Below are 19,496 nucleotides of genomic sequence, written 5' to 3' on the forward strand. Positions count from 1 at the left end.
TTGTCAAGTGGTATATGGCATATTCAGAAAGAGCTTTATTTGTAGTTACAGTAATAAATAAATAAAAATCCACCACACAATATATTTTAAAATGAATTGCATGCCATTTAGGAACACAAGTCATCCCGCTTTTATTAATTTGATATTCTAATATCGATTTAGATTACTGCAATGTGCAATAAGTAAAGTAACGTTAATGTAACTTTCAACACAAATGTATTTTTAGTATGATTGTTTTTACCAAGTAAAGCGCTGCGCTACCCCACAATTTTAATTTGTCAAATTAAGTGACCTATACGAGTAGTAATTCATCACTTGTGGGTTTTTCATTAGAATAACTGTACTGTAACTGTAACAAAGTTCAAGTTCAGATAAGAAGGGTCACATGGGACTCAAGACTGGTGTGTTGCACAGGTGTCTCTCACTAGCATTCGCTCCACCGGCCTCGTTCCGCACCCACAGCTCTCAGCCACACCCTGCTTCATACCACAGTAACGTTAATAAAACTTTAATACATTAGCTCACCCATGAACATGATTATTTCTGCCTGTCACCAAGATATGCATTTGTTATTGTTTTCAATATGTGATCTTTACCAGCGAAATTTACAAACAAGAATCACTGCTAATCATACTTAGGCCCAATCCCAATTCTATTTTATACCCCTTCGCCTACCCCTAACCCTTGCCCCTTGAAACAGAGTGTCAAGGCGTAGGGGTGAAAATATTCCCCTAAGAAATGGGACACCACTACTACACCATTACATGTCATTATACATCGTCGCTAGCGCCTACGTCACAGGAGATGCGCCAATGTTTATCACAAACTTCCAAGATGCTGTCGTCAGCTGTAGTCTTGCGTGAGTTACAGCTATTTTTTGTATTTTTCTTCTGAAGTTTGCAGAAAAAAACGGAGATGACGATATCTTCAACGCCTAAAAGCTGCGTTCACACCAAATGCGAATAGAGCGTCTGGCGCGAGTGATTTCAATGTTAAGACGCGTTTACGCACGTCTGGAGGTCTTGCGGCGCGAATGAGGCGTTTAGTGCGGCGCGGAATTCGCGCGTCCACTTCGCTTCAAACTTTTGCTTTTTACACGCCTCATATTGTTAACCAACTTTAACGATTTTTTTGCAACCGTTTCTTTGAAGAACATGACCGTAAATATGAACACAAGATTGAATGTGACAAAGAAAATGATTATTGGCAGTCATGTTGCCTCTGTAGCCAGTGTATGCAGGTACATTTCTCATACCCCTTCGTTTGAAGTGTGGTCCCGAAAAATCTTCGTTTCAAGGGATATCTGGCCCTTCCCCTTACCCCTACCCCTCCAACCAAAGATAATTGAGACAGCCCTTCACGTGCACACGCAAAATGGAGGGGTAGGGCCAAGGGGTGAATTGGGATTGGCCCTTAAGGCTGGAAGGTTTTCTGAAACCCCCTTATTTCTTTAGCACACTTGTCTATTGTTTTGTATTCTATTTAAAGTCATGATCGGACAAAGAAATGAATGTGTGAGTATGTTGGGGAATGAGACTTGTCGAAGCTAACTGCACTACATCTGTTGATGTCTCTGCATGTTCTATTCTGTACATTTTCCTTTCTGTTGCTATGCTCAGTTTGTGTGTTGGGGTTATCACTCACATCTGTCATCCAATCACACTGCTTCTTTCTGATGACATCAGGCTCTGTGTCTTTGTCTTTATCTTTACAATCTTAGACATATCAACTTGAATGAAATTTCATCATTCTTGACATTACTGAACTCCAACTCCTCTTTCCTATAGCCTGACCTCCTCAGATTCTCACACTTGATTTTATATTCTATATCTTGTCCCATCAATTGTAAAATATAATGCAATTCTTCAGTTAGATTTGGTCTAAATGTTTAGCACAAGTTTTGTTGGGGAAGTTACATAAAAAATGTAGCTTTCCAAGCAACTCATTTAAAGTAGTTTAATAGCTTCACTACATTTTTAAAAAGCAGTTAGCTATAAAAGCTAAGTGCACTGAAGCTATTTAAGGGGTCAATCTTGTAAATTAAATGCTTGTGTCCTTTACTCTTCTGTGCATATTTGTGGTGGGTTCCTCATACATACTCGCATCCCCAATGCAAGCTGCACTCCTCTAACACTCCTCCCACCGCAGACATACTCCTCCAAAACAGACTTTTCTCCTTTTCTCAAAAGAGAAATGTCTTTGAAGTCCTGTCAGTTTCTGAGACATCGCAGTCGCCTTGTCAACTCCGCTTAGCTGCGATCACATCCTTTGCATCCCCCTGTTCTCCTCCCTCAAGAGCCTCACCGCCCAAAAGAGCAGTCTGAGGTCCATTATGTTGGAGTTGGTGGGTTCAGGCCTGTGAGATGATTCATAAGAAATATCACACTCATACCCGTGCAATATCGCTCTACGTAAGCAAGGCTGTGATTCAGTCGTAGGCAATCACAGCCTTGATGAGATAGAGCCATATCGAATGATTACGAGTGTGATATTGTGTTTTTTTTACAACAGTTCAACGACACAAGTGAGTAAATAAATAAGAAACAACAATGGAGTGTTTTTAAAACCCCTCTTTTGTGCAGAACTACTTGCTTCTGCCAAGGATTCATATCTCAAGTTTACAGTTTGACAGTTGAGCCCAAGCCTCTGTTACTAATTCTAAAACATCACTTTAGAACTAGCAATGAACAAGGGACACTGAGGTGCTTCATTGAAGCTCATTGTATTATGTAGAGTATTATATGAGAGAGAGAGAGAGAGAGAGAGAGAGAGATCAACTAAGCGAGTGCATTAATACACAGAAAAAAATTATTCGTTGAATTTAATTAAAAAAATTATCGTAAGTGGTTGCACACAATTGATTTCAGCTTCATTTAAACAAATGCATTAAGTTGAACTTAATACATTTTAGTTTAAATGTAGCTAAATTCAATTGTGTGCAACCACTTACGATAAAAAAATTGCTTAAATTCATCGAATATTTTTTTTTCAGTGTACCTGAATCTAGCTGATATTCTTCAGGCCAATCTTATATTCATAATCACAAAATCAGTTTAAGTGTCCGCTGAGGTAATATCTTTGTCGTTTTAACAGTTAAAGGGATAGTTCACCCAAAAAAGAAAATTAGCCCATGATTTACTCACCCTGAAGCCATCTTAGGTGTATATGACATTCTTCTTTCAGACGAATACAATCGGAGTTATATTAAAACATGTCCTGGCTCTTCCAAGCTTTATAATGGGAGTCAATGGGTATATTTTTTGGAAGTCCATCAAAGCACATCCATCCATGATAAAGTGCTCGAAACGGCTTTGGCGTGTTAATAAAGGCCTTCTGAAGTGAAGCGATGCGTTCTTGTAAGAAAAATATTCATATTTAAAACTTTATCGACTAAAATAACTAGCTTCCGGCAGACGGCCGTACGCAAGTCGACTTACGCCAAAAGAGTAACACTTGAACTTGACGCACAACGTCATGACGAATGCGGTTGCCCAGCCATGTTTGTTTGAACTGTGAGAGTGTCAAACGTTGCTCCTACATCCTACGTCATACACATACATCGTCAAGTGTTACTCTTTTGAAAAAAAAAAAAAACTCTTTTGGCGTAAGTCGACTTGTGTACGGCCGTCTGCCAGAAGCTAGTTATTTTTGTCGATAAAGTTTTAAATATGGATATAAATATTATATTTTTCTTACACGAACGCATCGCTTCACTTCAGAAGACCTTTATTAACTTTCTAGAGCCGTTTCGAGCACATAATCATGGATGGATGCGCTTGATAAACTTCCAAAAAAATATACCCATTGACTCCCATTATAAAGCTTGAAAGAGCCAGGACATTTCTTAATATAACTCTGACTGTATTTGTCTGAAAGAATAATGTCATATACACCTAAGATGGCTTCATGGTGAGTAAATCATGGGCTAATATAAATTTTTGGGTGTACTATCCCTTTAAGGGGATTTCCCATGACAGCGCTAGTCAATGCATTTGTAAGTTGTGTTTTATTGTTTACAACCTTGTTTCAGTCCCTTTCAATATGAAAGTTTTTGCTACTGACTCGCTTATAAAGACAGTCTTTGCTGCCATCTAATGGGGTAATAATGTAACTTTCACTGAAGACGAAATCACAATCACTAACGGACCCTTTCTCACCACCAAATAGGCATGTTATTTATATAAAAAATTATATTTAAATAAATAATATTAGCCATTATAAAATTAAGAAATTTGTACTATAGGAAATAAACAAGCAAACAGTTCAGTCAAAAGTACAAAAGTAGCACTAGTTATAGTAGAGGATTTCAGTTAAATAAAAATATAAAGTTATAAAACTTAACTTTGCCCTTAACTAAATAGATTTGCCCTGGAATAGACCAAAGATTGCCCATTTGAAATTATTCCTGATGTTTCAACACTATCTACATAAGAGCCAGCAGCCAATTCCCGAAGGACTGGCCGAGATAAAGCTGTTCTCGGGGTGTACGAGGCCTGAAGCTCACATCTACGAAAAACGTCTTAACAAATTGTCAAATAGGTGCTATGTTTATATATAAGTTTGCATATTTGAGGTCTAAATAACTACAGGTACATGCTCGCCTAAATTCTTAAAATTCTCTGCATTCTGTTTCACAACAACAGTAGTATTTGTCAAATTATGGTGGTTTGCTCGTCGGCCTCGTTCTCACATAATCGCTGGAAAAGGCTCTCAGCCAATCAGAAATGAGAACCAGAACAAACTGTTGTATAATAAATAATATCCAACGCTTATGTAAGCAAGTACAGCACAGATCACTGCCTGCTGTCCTCTTACTCAGTCATTTATGAGTCAGTGAAGGGACCATGAAGAATACATTTGTCATAGAATGAGGATGAATCAGATGTGAGAAAGAGCTTTAAGACGATGTGCCATCTCTGTGTTTCATTATATGACAAGACGGGATATGATTGTGTTTCAATGAAGTGGGTCAATGGAGCAGATATAGAATATTATAAAATAAAATAAAAAACTGCAAAATAAGTAATAAATAGATAGACAGACATAAAGAGAGAGAGACAGACATTGACATTTTGTCATTTAAAGAAATGTAGTTTTATTAAAATGTTTTGTCAGATCTCGTTACGTTCAGTCAGGAAATGAAGTTCTGTCTCTCTCACTATCTCATTCTCACGCTCTCTCACTCACTCTTGGTCCACCAGCCACATCCATATTTACATGGTGTTTCTATGGCGTGTTCTCAAACGACTGCTCCCCCCTGCTATCTTTAATGGAGGCTTTCCTCTCCCAGTGTTACTGTGTCAGAACGCCTATCATTTGTAAAGCCGGGTGTTTGCGGTGAGACGATGGTCGTCCGCCGTAAGCCGACGGGGCCTCCTGGACCCCTGGAAGAGTCGAAAATGAAGGCTGCGCAGGCAACGTCCTCAGTCTCCAGGGAACAAACGTTGAGTGTGTTACGGTGCATTAATATCATCAAACACACCATGGGAATTTTTTGAAGTGCCAACATGTTGAGGGGCTTTACACAGCTAGGAATACAGCCATTACGCTAGTGGTGAGGAGCTAGCAGCGATTTAGCTGTGTGTTATTTTCAAGAGATGGAATCATTAAGTACACAGCTTCTTTCACACTGCAATATAATGTCAAGACAGTGGCTGAATATTTCCAGTTTCTGTAGAAATTTGATCATAACATCATTTCTCGTTGCATTTTAAACGACTTTAGGGTTGTTGTTTTTAGAAAAAAAAAAGCATTTTGTGTTGGATATGAAGTATTGCATCCTCTCAATTATTATTATTATTATTATTATTATTATTTTCAGCCTGGAATTTTAATCCAATTGAAAAAAAATGGTGGGTAGGGAGCCGGTTTTCGTCGCACCCCAGTGCTCTAATTGATTGATTAAAGTAATTGATTGGTTTGGGAGGCGCTGCAACTGATTAAAATGCTTTCAGACATGAGCAGATTGAAAGGCAGCATGTACCAGCACACTCTCTGGCCCCCAGGGGCCCATGTCTGGCTCTCCTCGAGGAGCAGAGACAGTGGATGTACGTTGGTGTGTGTGCGGTCCATCTGGTCAGTGGAATTCAAGTCTCTGGTTAGCTGGCTTACATGTGTCTTGTTTATTTCCAAATCATTTAGACATTTATTGTTTTAGCTCACATAATCACTGCAACATTTGTTTGATTTGAAAAGAAGAAAAAATAGATCTATCTATCTGTCTGTTTATCTATCTATAGCCTATATATTTTCATATATATATATATATATATATATATATATATATATATATATATATATATATATATATATATATATATATATATATATATATATATATTCATTAAAACTTTCTGCTTTTATACATACATTTTTTGAAGATATTTTTTTTTAATTCTTTGCAATTCAATGGCTGAATGCACCAAGCACAACATCTTGCTTTTTGCATTTAGCATAAATTCATAAATAAAAAATCATAGACCAGCATAGCAGTGTGTTACATTTACAACACTTTCATAGTGAAACTGCACAATCAACTGGCAGCATTTATGCACAGAGGGCAGTATTCCTTGTTGAAGGTTGTCTTAAGGGTTTTGCTCTCTGTCCAGAATGACTCAGCAAGTTATGATGTCACTGTTTTTCCCCTCTCTTCCACATATACAGTAAATGCATGTTCTGCTTTTATTCTGTGTTAAACAAAGGGAAAAACATGGCCCCACCATCCTGAGGGAGATTTGACAGTCTTTTTTTCTCGTGAACAAATGACAGGAGTGTTTTATCAAAGCAGGAGCGTTTGCTAGAGGCTGGATGTGTGAGTGTGTGAATGTGTTTTCCTGTGTGTGACCAAGTGCCTGTCTGAGGATGACATGCTGATGAGGCCTGGAAATGAAATTTAAAAAAAGCTGTTTTTGATGTCGTGATTTGCCATTCACAACCCATTCTACTTATTTAAGGAGTTTTTGTCAATAATAAAAATAAAAAATTAGGGTGAACTTGATTTCATCAATTATGAGTTCAGTGAATAAGAGGTGTTATATACCAGAATGGGGCTAAAACATAAAGAATTTGAATATTTGTTAAATTGGAAAGCAAGATTGTGTTAAAGGAAGAATAATCCTTGTTAACACTATTTCAATAGTTCACTTTCTTACTTAGACATTCTACTAACTATAAGTAACTTTGCCACTATATGTCAACTAACTATCATTTGTGTATTAGTAGACTGTCTGGTTAATATCTGCTAACACTTTATTTCTATAGTCTGCCAACAGACATTCTACTGACTACAAGTAACTTTGCAAGTACATGCCAACTTATTCTGACCCTAACCTAACAGTCTAATCCTCTAATGAGAGTTAAGGTTACTTATAGTTATTAGAATGTCTAAAGTGGACTATCAAAATAAAATAACCCTTTAGATTGCGTAGACGAACTGGTTTTACTTTAGAAAAACATGCACCGATGAATCTTGAGACCATGAACATGCAGTAACAAAGTAAATAATTTTCATTTTATGGTGACTTTATGAAAAAAATTATAATAATAATAAAAAACTTCTCTTTTAGCTAGAGTTTCTTTTAAAAATTTTGTTTTCTAGAAGGAGTCTATGAGAATAGATCTAATTATGAGTTAGCGGTGTATGAATTGGAACCTGTTTGGTTTGTGGTAATGGCTACAGTCGTCAGGGATGGCTAACAAGCTGTAACCAGGCAGGGAACAGCCTTAGCTGCAGGCTCCAGGCTTCAGGTCCAGTAGATTTGGCATCATATAAGAAGAGAAAGGGGACTCATGCAGAAAAACAGAGAGTCAAAATCCGGGGGACATATTGACTTCTTTGGCAAGAACTCTAAGGTGGGAGTAAAAAAAAAAAAAAAGAATAGATGAAAAGAAAAAGAAAAAACAGAGTTAAAGAGAACAGTGGACCTGTTACAGGAGGGAATGAGAGAAGAGAGAGAGAGCTGAGCATTGGAAGAATGCTGATCCCTGCATATTTAGCTGACAGATGGCTGAAATACAGGTATTTTTACTTACAGTCCGATCAAATCACTCAGATCCTGTAGATCAGTGGATCTCAATGGATTGGTCAGGAGTCAAAAGTGAGTCTCTAGTCTTTTTTCACATTGTCGTTGAAAAGAGCTAGATGGACCACAAGAGCATGCAGATGTTTAAGATGCATTTTTTAAATATATACTATTTTAAAAGGATAATAAAAATGTCAAATCTAAAACATATAAAAGGAAATCACCTTAAAACTGGTTGGCTGTTGGATAAATAGTGACCCAAAAACTGTTCTCAGGTCTGTTCTGTTCACACTCACAGGAAAGAAACAATGCAGAATATATAATCATGCATATTCTGGTAAAATAAATCAACCTTTAAAAGGTAGGAGAAACATTTATCATTTGTACTTGTTGCTATGCAAGTCTGAAAGTCTGCAGTATTTTGTTGCTAATTAATTTGTCACTTGGTTGAAGCTAGTCACATCCTTGAAAACTACGAGTAAGTCAGGGTTTCTCAAACTCGGTCCTGGAGGGCCACTGTCCTGCACAGTTTAGCTCCAACCCTGATCAAACACACCTAGCTGTGAGTTTCTAGTGATCCTGAAGACATTGATTAGCTTGCTCAGGTTTTGCTGTGTTTGATCAGGGTTGGAGCTAAACTGTGCAGGACAGTGGCCCTCCAGGACAGAGTTTGAGAAACCCTGGAGTAAGTAAAAGACAAACAGGGCAACATGAAGCCACATCCACAACTGTGCCATTTGATTTGAGCTATTAGCCCAGTTAAGTTTACTGAAATATCATTGACATGTTTATGCACTTAATGGCAGTGCATTTCTCATATTCAGTAATCTATTTAGCCCAGAATTTGAAGAATAAATCCCACATTGGCTGCTCTTTCTGCATTTACAAAATTGTCCCCAAAAAATTCTGTATTATTCTATGCAGATTATGGTAGTATTAAGGAGGTTTTTGTTTTCTAGATTTGTAGAATAGAACTTTTTACTACCGTGATGGGTCATGTCCAATGTAAAACCAGTTAGGAACCACTGCTATAGACATTGAGCCTTCAGCCTCTGCTGAAACAATCTCGGCTCTCCACCAAATGCTGAATTTAATTGCTGCTTAGATCATATCAAACAGCGCGATTGTCTTTCCACAGATGAGCGTTTGATAGCAGCCTGAACTCAAATAATACATCAATCCAGATCAAACAGACTGCGAGCTCTCGCCTTGTCTCTGCTCAGCTTTCATTAGAAGTAACTGCCTGCGGGACTCAACAAACCACATATTTTCAATCCTTAGAGAAACCTTGGATTTAATGTAAAAATCAATGCTTGTCCTGCCTGTTTCCTGTTCAGCTCTGTTCTGAGGTCTCGCAAAGAGGGCATCTCTGTAAATAAACGTATTGTATTCGTGCTTTGCTAAATTCTCGTTACGCTGCTAATAGGGATGAGCCCACGGAAATCCACGCTCTCCAGGCTGCTTTTTTGATCATATCAGGCTTGCCGTCGCAGCTTTTGACCTCCGTTTTCTCTTCCTGTCTCTCGCAGATAATGACGACCATAAGAAAGAAGACGATGCCAGAGTGGAGCAAGGTGAGTGACAGTGTTTCCTAATGTTGTGTTCACGTTTGCAAACAAGATGGGAAATGATCACATCCAATATCCTGGAGCCCAACGAAGTTTAATCCACGGCATCTGAAATGCTCGCTCCATGATTAATCGAGCCTTTTGTTGTGGGTGGCAGCTCTACAATTGCCTATAAACAAGAAAACAAGAGTCTGCATTTTCTGAAATAGTTTAGCTGGCTTTCCCATGCACACCTTTGGTCTTTTGGCGAGTTAATTGAGATGAAGGTTGTCAGGCGTTGTGCTTTTGCAGGACTGAATTGTTTTGCACCATATTTAGATAGATTGAAAGCTAATCGGACTCGCTCGCCACCTTGTTGGCAGTGACACAATCAAACATTATCAAATGGGATTCAAATTGGCTTTGCATGTCAGCTTTTAACGGTGGTCTATTCAGATGCAAATCACCTTACCTACTTTGTTGACTTTCAGAAAAGCATAAAAGATTACAAGGTTTTCATCTGCAGGCCTCCTTGAAAGGGAGAGAAAATAAAGGTGTTTCTTTGTGACTAATGCGTGTTTGCTACAGGAGCTAAATACATGGCTGCAGGTATAGCATTACAAATGATTCAGTGCTAAGCTAATTCCCAGTGCTAGACCCTTAAATCCAGCTTACATACCCACAATGTTCCCAAACCTGCTTAAGCGACTGTCAAAAAGACAACTGAGCATCGTACAGTGATTATCTAATCTGGGTTTATCTCTAGGTTTAGCCTGGACTACAAAACCAGAACAAGTCGGATGATACCAGTCCTTGAGATTGCTAAACTAGAGTTTCAGTCAGATTACAGTAGAAACTAGAACTATATAAAAAAATAAATATAAAAAAAAATAATGTTTTTTGTTAATTGAAATAAAATAAAAATATATATATATTCAATGAAAACTTTCAACTTTCAATATTCAACAAAAATTACTTCAACTAAAACTGAAATAAAAAATAAGTTACACAAAACGTACTTGAAATTACTTAATAAAAATTACTAGAACGAAAAGTAAAAAGTGAAAATATAATAATAAAATACATATCAAAATATTAATAAATAGGCTACTATGCCTATTAACAATAATGTTAAAATAACTAACAAAGTACAGTAGGTTTATTGTGGAGCTGGAAGGCTGAACCCAGGTCAAACATCTCCAACAGTCACTTAAACTTCATGGAATTATAAGATTGAAGTTTCCTGGCAAGGTAACAAGGCCAGCATTGATCGTTTCCACAAAAGTTAGGTGATTGAAAATACAGAGAGTGAAAGGAGTGCTAAATGAAGCATCTTAGAGGAAGAGAACATGTTCATGCCTCAACGACATGAAGTAAAAGAAAAAACAGTGATGCATGCTGTGATTTTTACTAAGAATGTGAGAAGCTGTTCACATGACTGTATCTGTAAGTTAAGACGGCCATCAAAACCAGATCCAATCCAGAACAAGCGTTTTTTCAGCGTTGACTTTTTTACAGCCATGTTATAAAACAGTATTCTGAAGCAATCCAACAAGCCTCTAATAGCCCTCGGAACTGCTGTGAGTCCTTGGGTTGTGGCTTTGTGTGGTTGTGTTTACTACTGCACAAAACCAGGGAGACCAATCACCTCTTTTGTGGTCGCTGTTGTACCTCATTGTAAACACTGGACCGGGATGACCCGGCATGGCAACACCTATCAGTATTCTATCTTGTTCACAACACGCCACGTATCACATCTGCACACACACACACACACACACACACACACACACAGTAGCTCAGAGCACACTGCTTTTCCTGCTCCAGCAGTTTCGGCTAGCTTAGCCCCAGTTTCATTCAGTGAATGTCTGACTGGCAGCCAAGCCCTGGCCTTTAGCAGCGCTTCACTTAGCCGGGGCTCTGATTCTCTCTCTTTTTCTCTGGAACCAATTCAAAGGCTCAAATGGTTGCCATTCTCACAAGGAATTGAGCCTTTTTTTCCCTTTATCCCCCCTGTATCAGCTCTCTCCCACTCTCTATCAATCAATCTGTTTCTCTCCCTCTCTCTGTCACTACATTTTTACTGGCCCCATTTGTTATCAGCTGGGTTTTGCCGAGGCACACAAAAGCCCCTGTTGATGCAGAATCACCTGGTTCATGTATGCACTCCAGCAGGGCCTGCGACACAATAGCAGGATATTCCTCCGCTCATTTCACCCTTATCAGTGCAGCTCAGTATAGGCAATCTGTGCCTCGTAACCTTAGATGCTTTTTTTGTTGTTGTGGTGAGCTGGCAGGTGCCGTTTTCAGTTCTGAGATTAATAGAGGTTTTTATTTTTTTTTTATTTTTTTTTAAGTTTATAAAGAGATAAAAGCGAACTACAAACTATGTTTCGTAATATTTGTTGTGCAATTCGTTAATAGGTGGTGCTTGCTCATTATTATTGCTAAGACGTTATTGATACTGTAAAATCATACATTTATTTTTATTTTATTTTATTTTATTATTTTATATGTGAAAAATCTATTTTTTGGATTAAAGTTCTCATGAGTGGTATGATTTTTGACAGGTAACACGCAGCCCATGGAAGGAGGGGAAGAAGATGACGATGATGCTGATAAAAAAGGTATGAGAAAATCTCTGTTCTTGTGATCATAAGTTCAGCTGTCAAAGTCCGTATCACCCAGCATTCCCTTCTTCCAACCATTGTTGAGGGAAAATCAGACTAAAAGGAGGAGTTTTTTTGGGTTGTTCTGCCAGGGTGTGGAAACCTGTTGAAGGAGCCATTAGCTTTCGAGTTCTGCCGTTTCAGCCTCTTTGGTTGTAGCACTGACAATTACTTGCTTCTCAATAAAACGGACCAAAGATAATTAAATTTGTATACTGAAGGGGAGTAGCAGGCTATTAACACCACAATTTCTCCATTTGTCTTAGAGCCCAGAGGGGTGGAGATGGTGTTTCTTTCTTTCTTTCTTTCTTTAATATTAAAGCAGGCAGCACTGATGTATTTGGGGAAATTTCCCCAGGCTGATATCTGGAGAGACCAATATGCAGCATAAAGAATGAAGTCATTTTTTCAGTAAACTGATACTTTTGTCCTTCTAAATAGCAAACATATTCCATGACTACCCTTACAAACATTTACCATAGTTTCTGCCAAAATACTGATACTACCACTACTACTACTAATATTATTTATTTATTTATTTTAAATAATTTATTTGTTTGTCATTTGTTTGAAGTCATTTTTTTTTCCAGTAAACTGCTACTTTAGCAAACAACAACCTACCATATGCTGTCCTTCTAAATAGCAAACATATTCCAGGACTACCCTTACAAACATTTACTATAGTTTCTGCCAAATTACTGATACTACTTTTTATTTTTTTATTTTTTTTATTAAATAATAATTTATTTGTTTGTTTGTTTTTAAATGCATTTTTTTAAAAATACTTTAAAAAAGTATTTATTTTAAATATTTTATTTGTTTGTTTTTTAAATGCATTTACATTTTTTTTACTTAAATAAATTATTTATTTTAAATATTTTATTTGTTTGTTTTTTAAATGTATTTAATTTTTGCTGGAAGCTGTAAATGTTTAAAAGGGTATGTCTAAACAAGGTTCACAAATTCAGACTGTATTTTGTGTCACTACCTTCATAACGTCTAGCATATATGAACTCTGATCTTAATGGGAGCTAATCCATTCACAAACCCCCTTGTTTAACCTTCACAGGATGGCTTCAACATTAAAGCTATCTCTGCTGAAGTTAAGCTCAAACAACAAACAGCGTTTGCTACAAGGGAGTGAGGAGCAGAACAAAGCGTGTTAAAGCAGCACAGTCTATGATTTATCCACAGGTGTTAGCCACAGCCGTCCTCTAGTGCTGTCGCCAACATCAAATGCACTCGCTCTAATGCAGTGTCACTCAGAGAACAAGGTACAGCGGCACATTAAATATGTTTTTGAAATCATTTTTTGATTCATGGAAAATGAGCTTTTCCTGCACATTACCCTAGCGCCGGAGCTTGCAGCTACAGCTCGCCTATCGGATTCCCGCCGGCCGCAACTTTGTTTTTCACGAACAGTGGAAGTTGATATACAGCCGTGGTGGGATATTGCTTTGTATTACACATTCAGTACTCTCCCTGAGGGGGATGCTCTCTAACTGAGGTTATGGCAAGAGGGCCTTTTAGACAGCCCGTTAATGACAGAGAAACATTAGTGCTGTTCTCCCTTAAGCAGCACTTCATACATTCACATGCTCAGGGGACAACTGGCCCCGAAAGCACTGATCTGGAACTCTCTCTCCGTGTTCCTCGACGGGTTACCTGTGAGGAGTGTAAAGGAAAACAGTACCTCATTCCAGATAAGCTCCCACTTGCCTTCCTTCACAGCGAAAGAATGTGCGAATCTCAGAGGTTCTACTTTCTGGTTGAGAGACAGACAGACTGAAGGGGTTTTCCGAGGGCATTAGCTGCGGCTGGCGGCCGGGTTTAGTCTCAGTTAGTGAAGGCACGCAGAAGAATCCGTTCGATCCGACCTATCAGCGCCGGGTTGTGGCCTAAGAGAACCGGCGAGCTGAAGAGACTAGACTTCTTGACAGAGTTCTTGGGGGATAAAGTGATTTGTGATGTAATCCACGTGAAATCCATACATGGGGGGATCGGTGTGTGGAGAAAATGAGAAGGATTGTTCACAGAACTGGACTGAGCATTTTAGCGCCCCCAGATAGCTTTTCAGATGACCTATGAAGTGAGTGTATGCTTAGCGTGTGTGTCATGCTGCATTTCAGAGATTAGGAGGTGACAGGTTAGATGGGCGAATCAGGACGCGGAGCATCGGGTCGAGCTGTTAACTGTGTACTCAGCAGATGTAGAAGGCAGAGGGGGCATGTTTGGAGAGGGAGAGAAAAAGAGAACAAGTCTGTGTGTGGAGGAAAGAAAGGGATAAAAGGCATCACATCCGCATCTCGTACGCTCATAACGCTTTTGGTCTTATTCTCTTTTTAGCTTAACCTCATTAATTAAGACTTTATAGGTGCTCTCAGTATTATTCCCTTATTAAAAAAAGATTTATCCCTTAAAAGATTAATAGCATTAAAAAAAAAAGAAAAAAAAAAGTTTGAAATAATGTAATTATTGTAATTATAATTACATTGAAATAATGTAATTACTCCCAAAGATATACAGAATCCAGCATATCAGTAGCCTAATAAAAATCTCATATTTTGTTTCCTTTTTGTGTTTTACTTACTCCCAAAAGAGATATATATATATATATATATATATATATATATATATATATATATATATATATATATATATTGTACATTTAAATATAGTGGACAAATCAATTGAATAAACACAGTAAATTAAGTTTAGTTTACTAAAATCCCCCCCCCCCAAATTTTTTTTTACAGTTACCATATTGATATTTATTTTTATTTTATTTTATTTTCATCACTTGTAATTTTCATTGCTTTTTACCTTGTTTGCACTGCTATTATTATTTGTTTAGAGCAATTTGATATATTTTACATCATTTCTTATCGCACTCACGTTGTAAATGTTTTTCATCCCATTGAGGCTCACAAAACAATTATATGAACCAAATGTGTTTGACAGAAATAAAGATAGAATGTGTGTGAAGAATGTATGTGAGAGAAAGATAAAGGCAATGAAATGGCAAAAAATACAGAACAAGAGGATGGGAAGAAATACAGGGCGGGAGGGTTCAAGCGACAGAAAGCTTCAATGATGCATTCATACCGAGGGTGGGCGGCTTTACAATTGTATATTGTGGATGGTGGCTCGAGTGTCTCCAAGTCCACAGTTTTGCACAGCTTGAAACACGTCCGTTAAGCTCCGACCCTGGCAGAGAGTGAGACACTGAATCAAAAGACTCTGCACCGCATGAGCTACATGCAGCTCTTATAGTGGAAGCCAACACACACACACACACGCAGAAGGGAGATTCTAGGCCGCCGAGCAGCATTTGTTGATTGTGACACTCTCGCTCACCTTTCTCTCTCAAGTCTCATACATTTTTCATGGTGCCGGTTTTCTTCACCATGAACTGTGTTCAGAGGGCCTAACTGACAGGAAGGAGAATTCCCCACAGTGTGAAGGGAGGAAGTGCTCTGACTAGTCTGTATGATTACAGATCCATAGTAATGTGACTGTAAATGTATGGCATTAGAAATAGTTTCTATAGCTCACAGAAGTGTTTCTGCTTGTATGCAAGCGAGCGTACTCCTCCTGAACGTGTGCATTCATTTATGCGTGCGGCTGTCATTTGAACTCTGTTACACTACTGCCATCTGCTGGTGGAATGACTCACCGCTGGGTTGCTGCATTGAGGTTCATGTCGTTATTCAGCATATTGGCTTCATAAAATCATAATTGAACAACACCAAATGCTCATTTTCACACCCTCAAATCTCCCACCAAAGTTTGTACTCAGGCTTTGCTCGCCTATTGTTGATCGGATGTATAATAGACAAGACGTCATTTTTGATGGATGTGAATTCTCTGGGTTATTTCAATGTCTCTCTTGCAGGCAAAGATAATAAAACTGCTGATGAAATTTTAAGTAATAAAAATAGCTTAGTCATATTTTGAAACTTTTAAACCTTTCACCTTTAACTACTTTAACTTTGCTTAGCTACTTCCCATTTAGAAGTGAAAGCATGCATGACTCATTTTAGTTCTCGTCTCTCAGAATAATTTGGCTTTGTCTCCATGGTTATACACAACATCCCTCACTGGCGTACGTGGTGACCATATGACCTCACATTGAAACTGAGAAGATTTATCATCTTAGTATTTCAGAATCCAATTTATCTTCAGGTTCCTCTCAAGAATAGCATCAAATACAATGGTGCATGTCATCCTTTTTAGCAAGAAGAGGATGCTATGTCTTAACCCCACGCACAGGAACGTGTCCTCAAAGTACTATTACCCGTATAGTCCACAGGGGGACTAACCTCCTCCCACATTATAATTCACATAGAGGGTAAAACATTGAGCTCCAGCCTCTGGATAAAAGGCCTTTGCCCTCTAAATGAATAAAATGCCACTACATCATAATCTGCAGTTGGTTTATCAATATTGAGGATGAAGTCTAGAAGGTCCAGTGGGTGTGAAGCTGCATTTGATTGACAGCACCACTTGACGCAAGGCTAACGGCAAATCATGTTACCTTTTTATGAAGGTTTCCAATGTCTTTTGGCACATTGTGTTTGTTTTCTTTCTTTTTTTAAGAGCATGTGGTGAGAAAATAAATTGCTCAGACATTGGGAAATTGCTTCTCACACCAGCTTGTTAAAAAAGCCAATTATGCCAGTAGCGTAATGGTCATTGTCAAGCACAGCGGATTATTTGTGTCAGGCTCTTCATTTTCCAATTCATCCCAGACCCTATCTGGGTTAAAGAAAGAGACAATCTGGGAGAGTATCGGGATATCACTGAAGAGAGGAGAGGGGTAGAAGGAGATGTCGAGTTTAGAGGACTAAAGTGACTAAAATTAAAGTGGCAAAATTAAACCCACCTGGGATATACGCTTTCATGTAAGCCCATGGGGAGCACTGCAGCGGCCTCATGGGACTTCCGTGTGGGGTTAGCTGAGAAGTATTTAGCTGTCCGTTGCGACTGCTCTTGGTGGAGTCTAGAGATTTTCAAAAAGTGCTAAATTAGTCCAGCATGCCAGAACTATTATAAATATTTGATGTAAAACATGACCATAGCAGTACAGCGCTCCTCAAGACAAATGTGTGGACTACTTTATTTGGGATCTTGAGGGAAGATAAATATGCCAAACAGCATTTTAACATGCCCGTCAATGTACTGGGGTTATGATACGGTACCATTTTGTGTGTGTGTGTTATAATCTTTTTTCTTTTTCTTTTTTGAGTGATTTTTTTCTCCTTTTTTCTGTTTTGTTGAGATTTTCTGTTGATTTGATCTGCTTTGCTGTGTTTTCTCATGTTTTTTTCATTGTTTTTCTGTTTTGATTTGCTTAGATTTTTTTGATTTTTGTTTTGTTTTATTGTTTTATGTTTCTTTGTGTTTTTCTAATTTTAGTTTTAGTTTTTTTCTTGTTTTTTGTTTGTGACACAATAATTTCAGCATGTATGTCTACACTAAATACATCTATGTTTATCTGTGACCCTTTTTTGTATTCTGTTTTTTTTTTAGATGAAAAGGAAGATGAAAGTATGATGAGCCAGACAGGTAGGCCTTTCATGTATGATCGTTTATAGCTAAGGGAATTTTGTTCTTCCTGGCTTTGACCTTGTATGAAACCCAGATACAAAATCATTTCTGAGTAGTTCTAGTTTACAAGCAAGAAGAGCAGATCTGCTTGTCTCTTCTGAAAGACACTTCACATTAAAATGTTCCTGTCTTGTCTGCAATTGAGGAGCAAAAGCAATTTGTCTGAACTTTATGATTTATTTGACTTGCTGGTTAATTTGTTCTATTCAGAACAAAATTTACTCGTGAACTGGAACAGCATCATGAGTTTAAATAGTTGAAACTGAAGGGATTAAATCATCTGTGATACTGTAATATCAAATTTTAACATCAAAATCACACTGAAGTTTCTCGTCCTCAGTTATCCATTAAGAAATAGACTTGTTTGATAATCAAACATCAGCTGGAGTCTTTCCTGTTCCTCTTCACAGATGAATTTGGGGTTTCATTTCTGCTTGCCAGCAGCAGGAGTGATTAGATAACAATCATCCTCTCATCTTTAATATAGGATTAGCCACTGCAGTTTGATGAAAGGACCGGAAAAAAAAGATTTTTTTTTTCTTGCTTGTTGTCTTTTAAGAAGGGGATTTTAGAAGAAAGACACAAATCTTGTCATTAAGTTTTTCTCTTTTTTGATTTCAGAGGAATCCCATGTTGATGAGACGATGGAAAGCCAGAAGCTAGAAGGTTTTTCTTCATTCTCTTTTTCTTCTTAAATTTTAGTCTGGATCACCACAAGATCCACTACAAGAGTACCAATGGGGTTATGCTCACCCACACAGTGGTCATTAAACCTTGAATACTTAAGAAACACTTACTAATTTGTGAAAGTGCGTTAGATAGAATATTAAACAATTTTAATAAATATAGCATGCTTTTCATGCAAATCATCTAACAAAATAAGTTTCTAGGGATTTAAATGATTAAACAAGATATCTTGTTCAAAATTATGAAATCATTTAAAATATTTGGACACTTTCTGGTTTACTTGACACCGCCACAAGCCCTTGCACCATTGGTTTGCATTTTGTTTGACATTCATCCATATTTATGACATCATAGATACAGTATTTAGGTGTATGGTCATACACCTAAATACTGTATGTGTGCTGTCACTATATACTCCCTTATTTTTCATAATATCCAGTAGTCAAGGACAACAAGAATCAGTAAATATGCAAACTAGGTCTGGCTGTGTGGTTCAGTATACATAGATCTCCCTAAACACATGCAGTCTACATTTTAGTGAGCGAGAAAATTCACAGTCTCTCCACAGTCTTTACGCTTCATGTGTCACGCTGTACCCATTCACTGAAGGATCTGGATTGGCTCTGTTGTCCTTGAACTTGTCTCATTACGGACAGGGAGAGCGGCTGTCAGATACAGTTATTAGCGTGACGCTCGTGTGCGTGTATGTGTGTGTTTGGGGTGCATCTGTTTAATGAGACACCTCGCTCCAATCCACACGAACGTACACAGACATCAGAACATGTGCACCGACAGACACACACCACTGCACACGCTGAAATGATTCACCAGATCGCTTGTACACACACACATACTCTCAGAGACGCTGGCCCGGCTCCCTCTGGGGTTTTCATGTAGCGTGATAGAAACTTTACGTTCAAAACCTGAGGACAAAACCTGCCACAGCTTGTCTCTGCATGGCT

At 38.0% G+C, this 19,496-nt stretch overlaps 1 protein-coding gene across 2 annotated transcripts in view; it reads left to right on the plus strand.

The window, feature by feature from the left end:
* macrod2 (mono-ADP ribosylhydrolase 2) overlaps positions 1–19,496 on the plus strand; it is a 571,390-nt gene that overhangs the window by 523,302 nt on the left and 28,592 nt on the right. For both annotated transcript variants that reach the window (XM_082154293.1, XM_082154292.1), the window contains exons 10-13: positions 9,551–9,595; positions 12,139–12,195; positions 17,770–17,805; positions 18,469–18,513. In XM_082154293.1, the coding sequence (XP_082010419.1) occupies positions 9,551–9,595; positions 12,139–12,195; positions 17,770–17,805; positions 18,469–18,513 (183 nt within the window). The remainder of the gene's footprint in view (positions 1–9,550; positions 9,596–12,138; positions 12,196–17,769; positions 17,806–18,468; positions 18,514–19,496) is intronic.

This window comes from Leuciscus leuciscus, assembly GCF_965113295.1.
Source record: "Leuciscus leuciscus genome assembly, chromosome: 22".
NCBI lineage: Eukaryota > Metazoa > Chordata > Actinopteri > Cypriniformes > Leuciscidae > Leuciscus > Leuciscus leuciscus.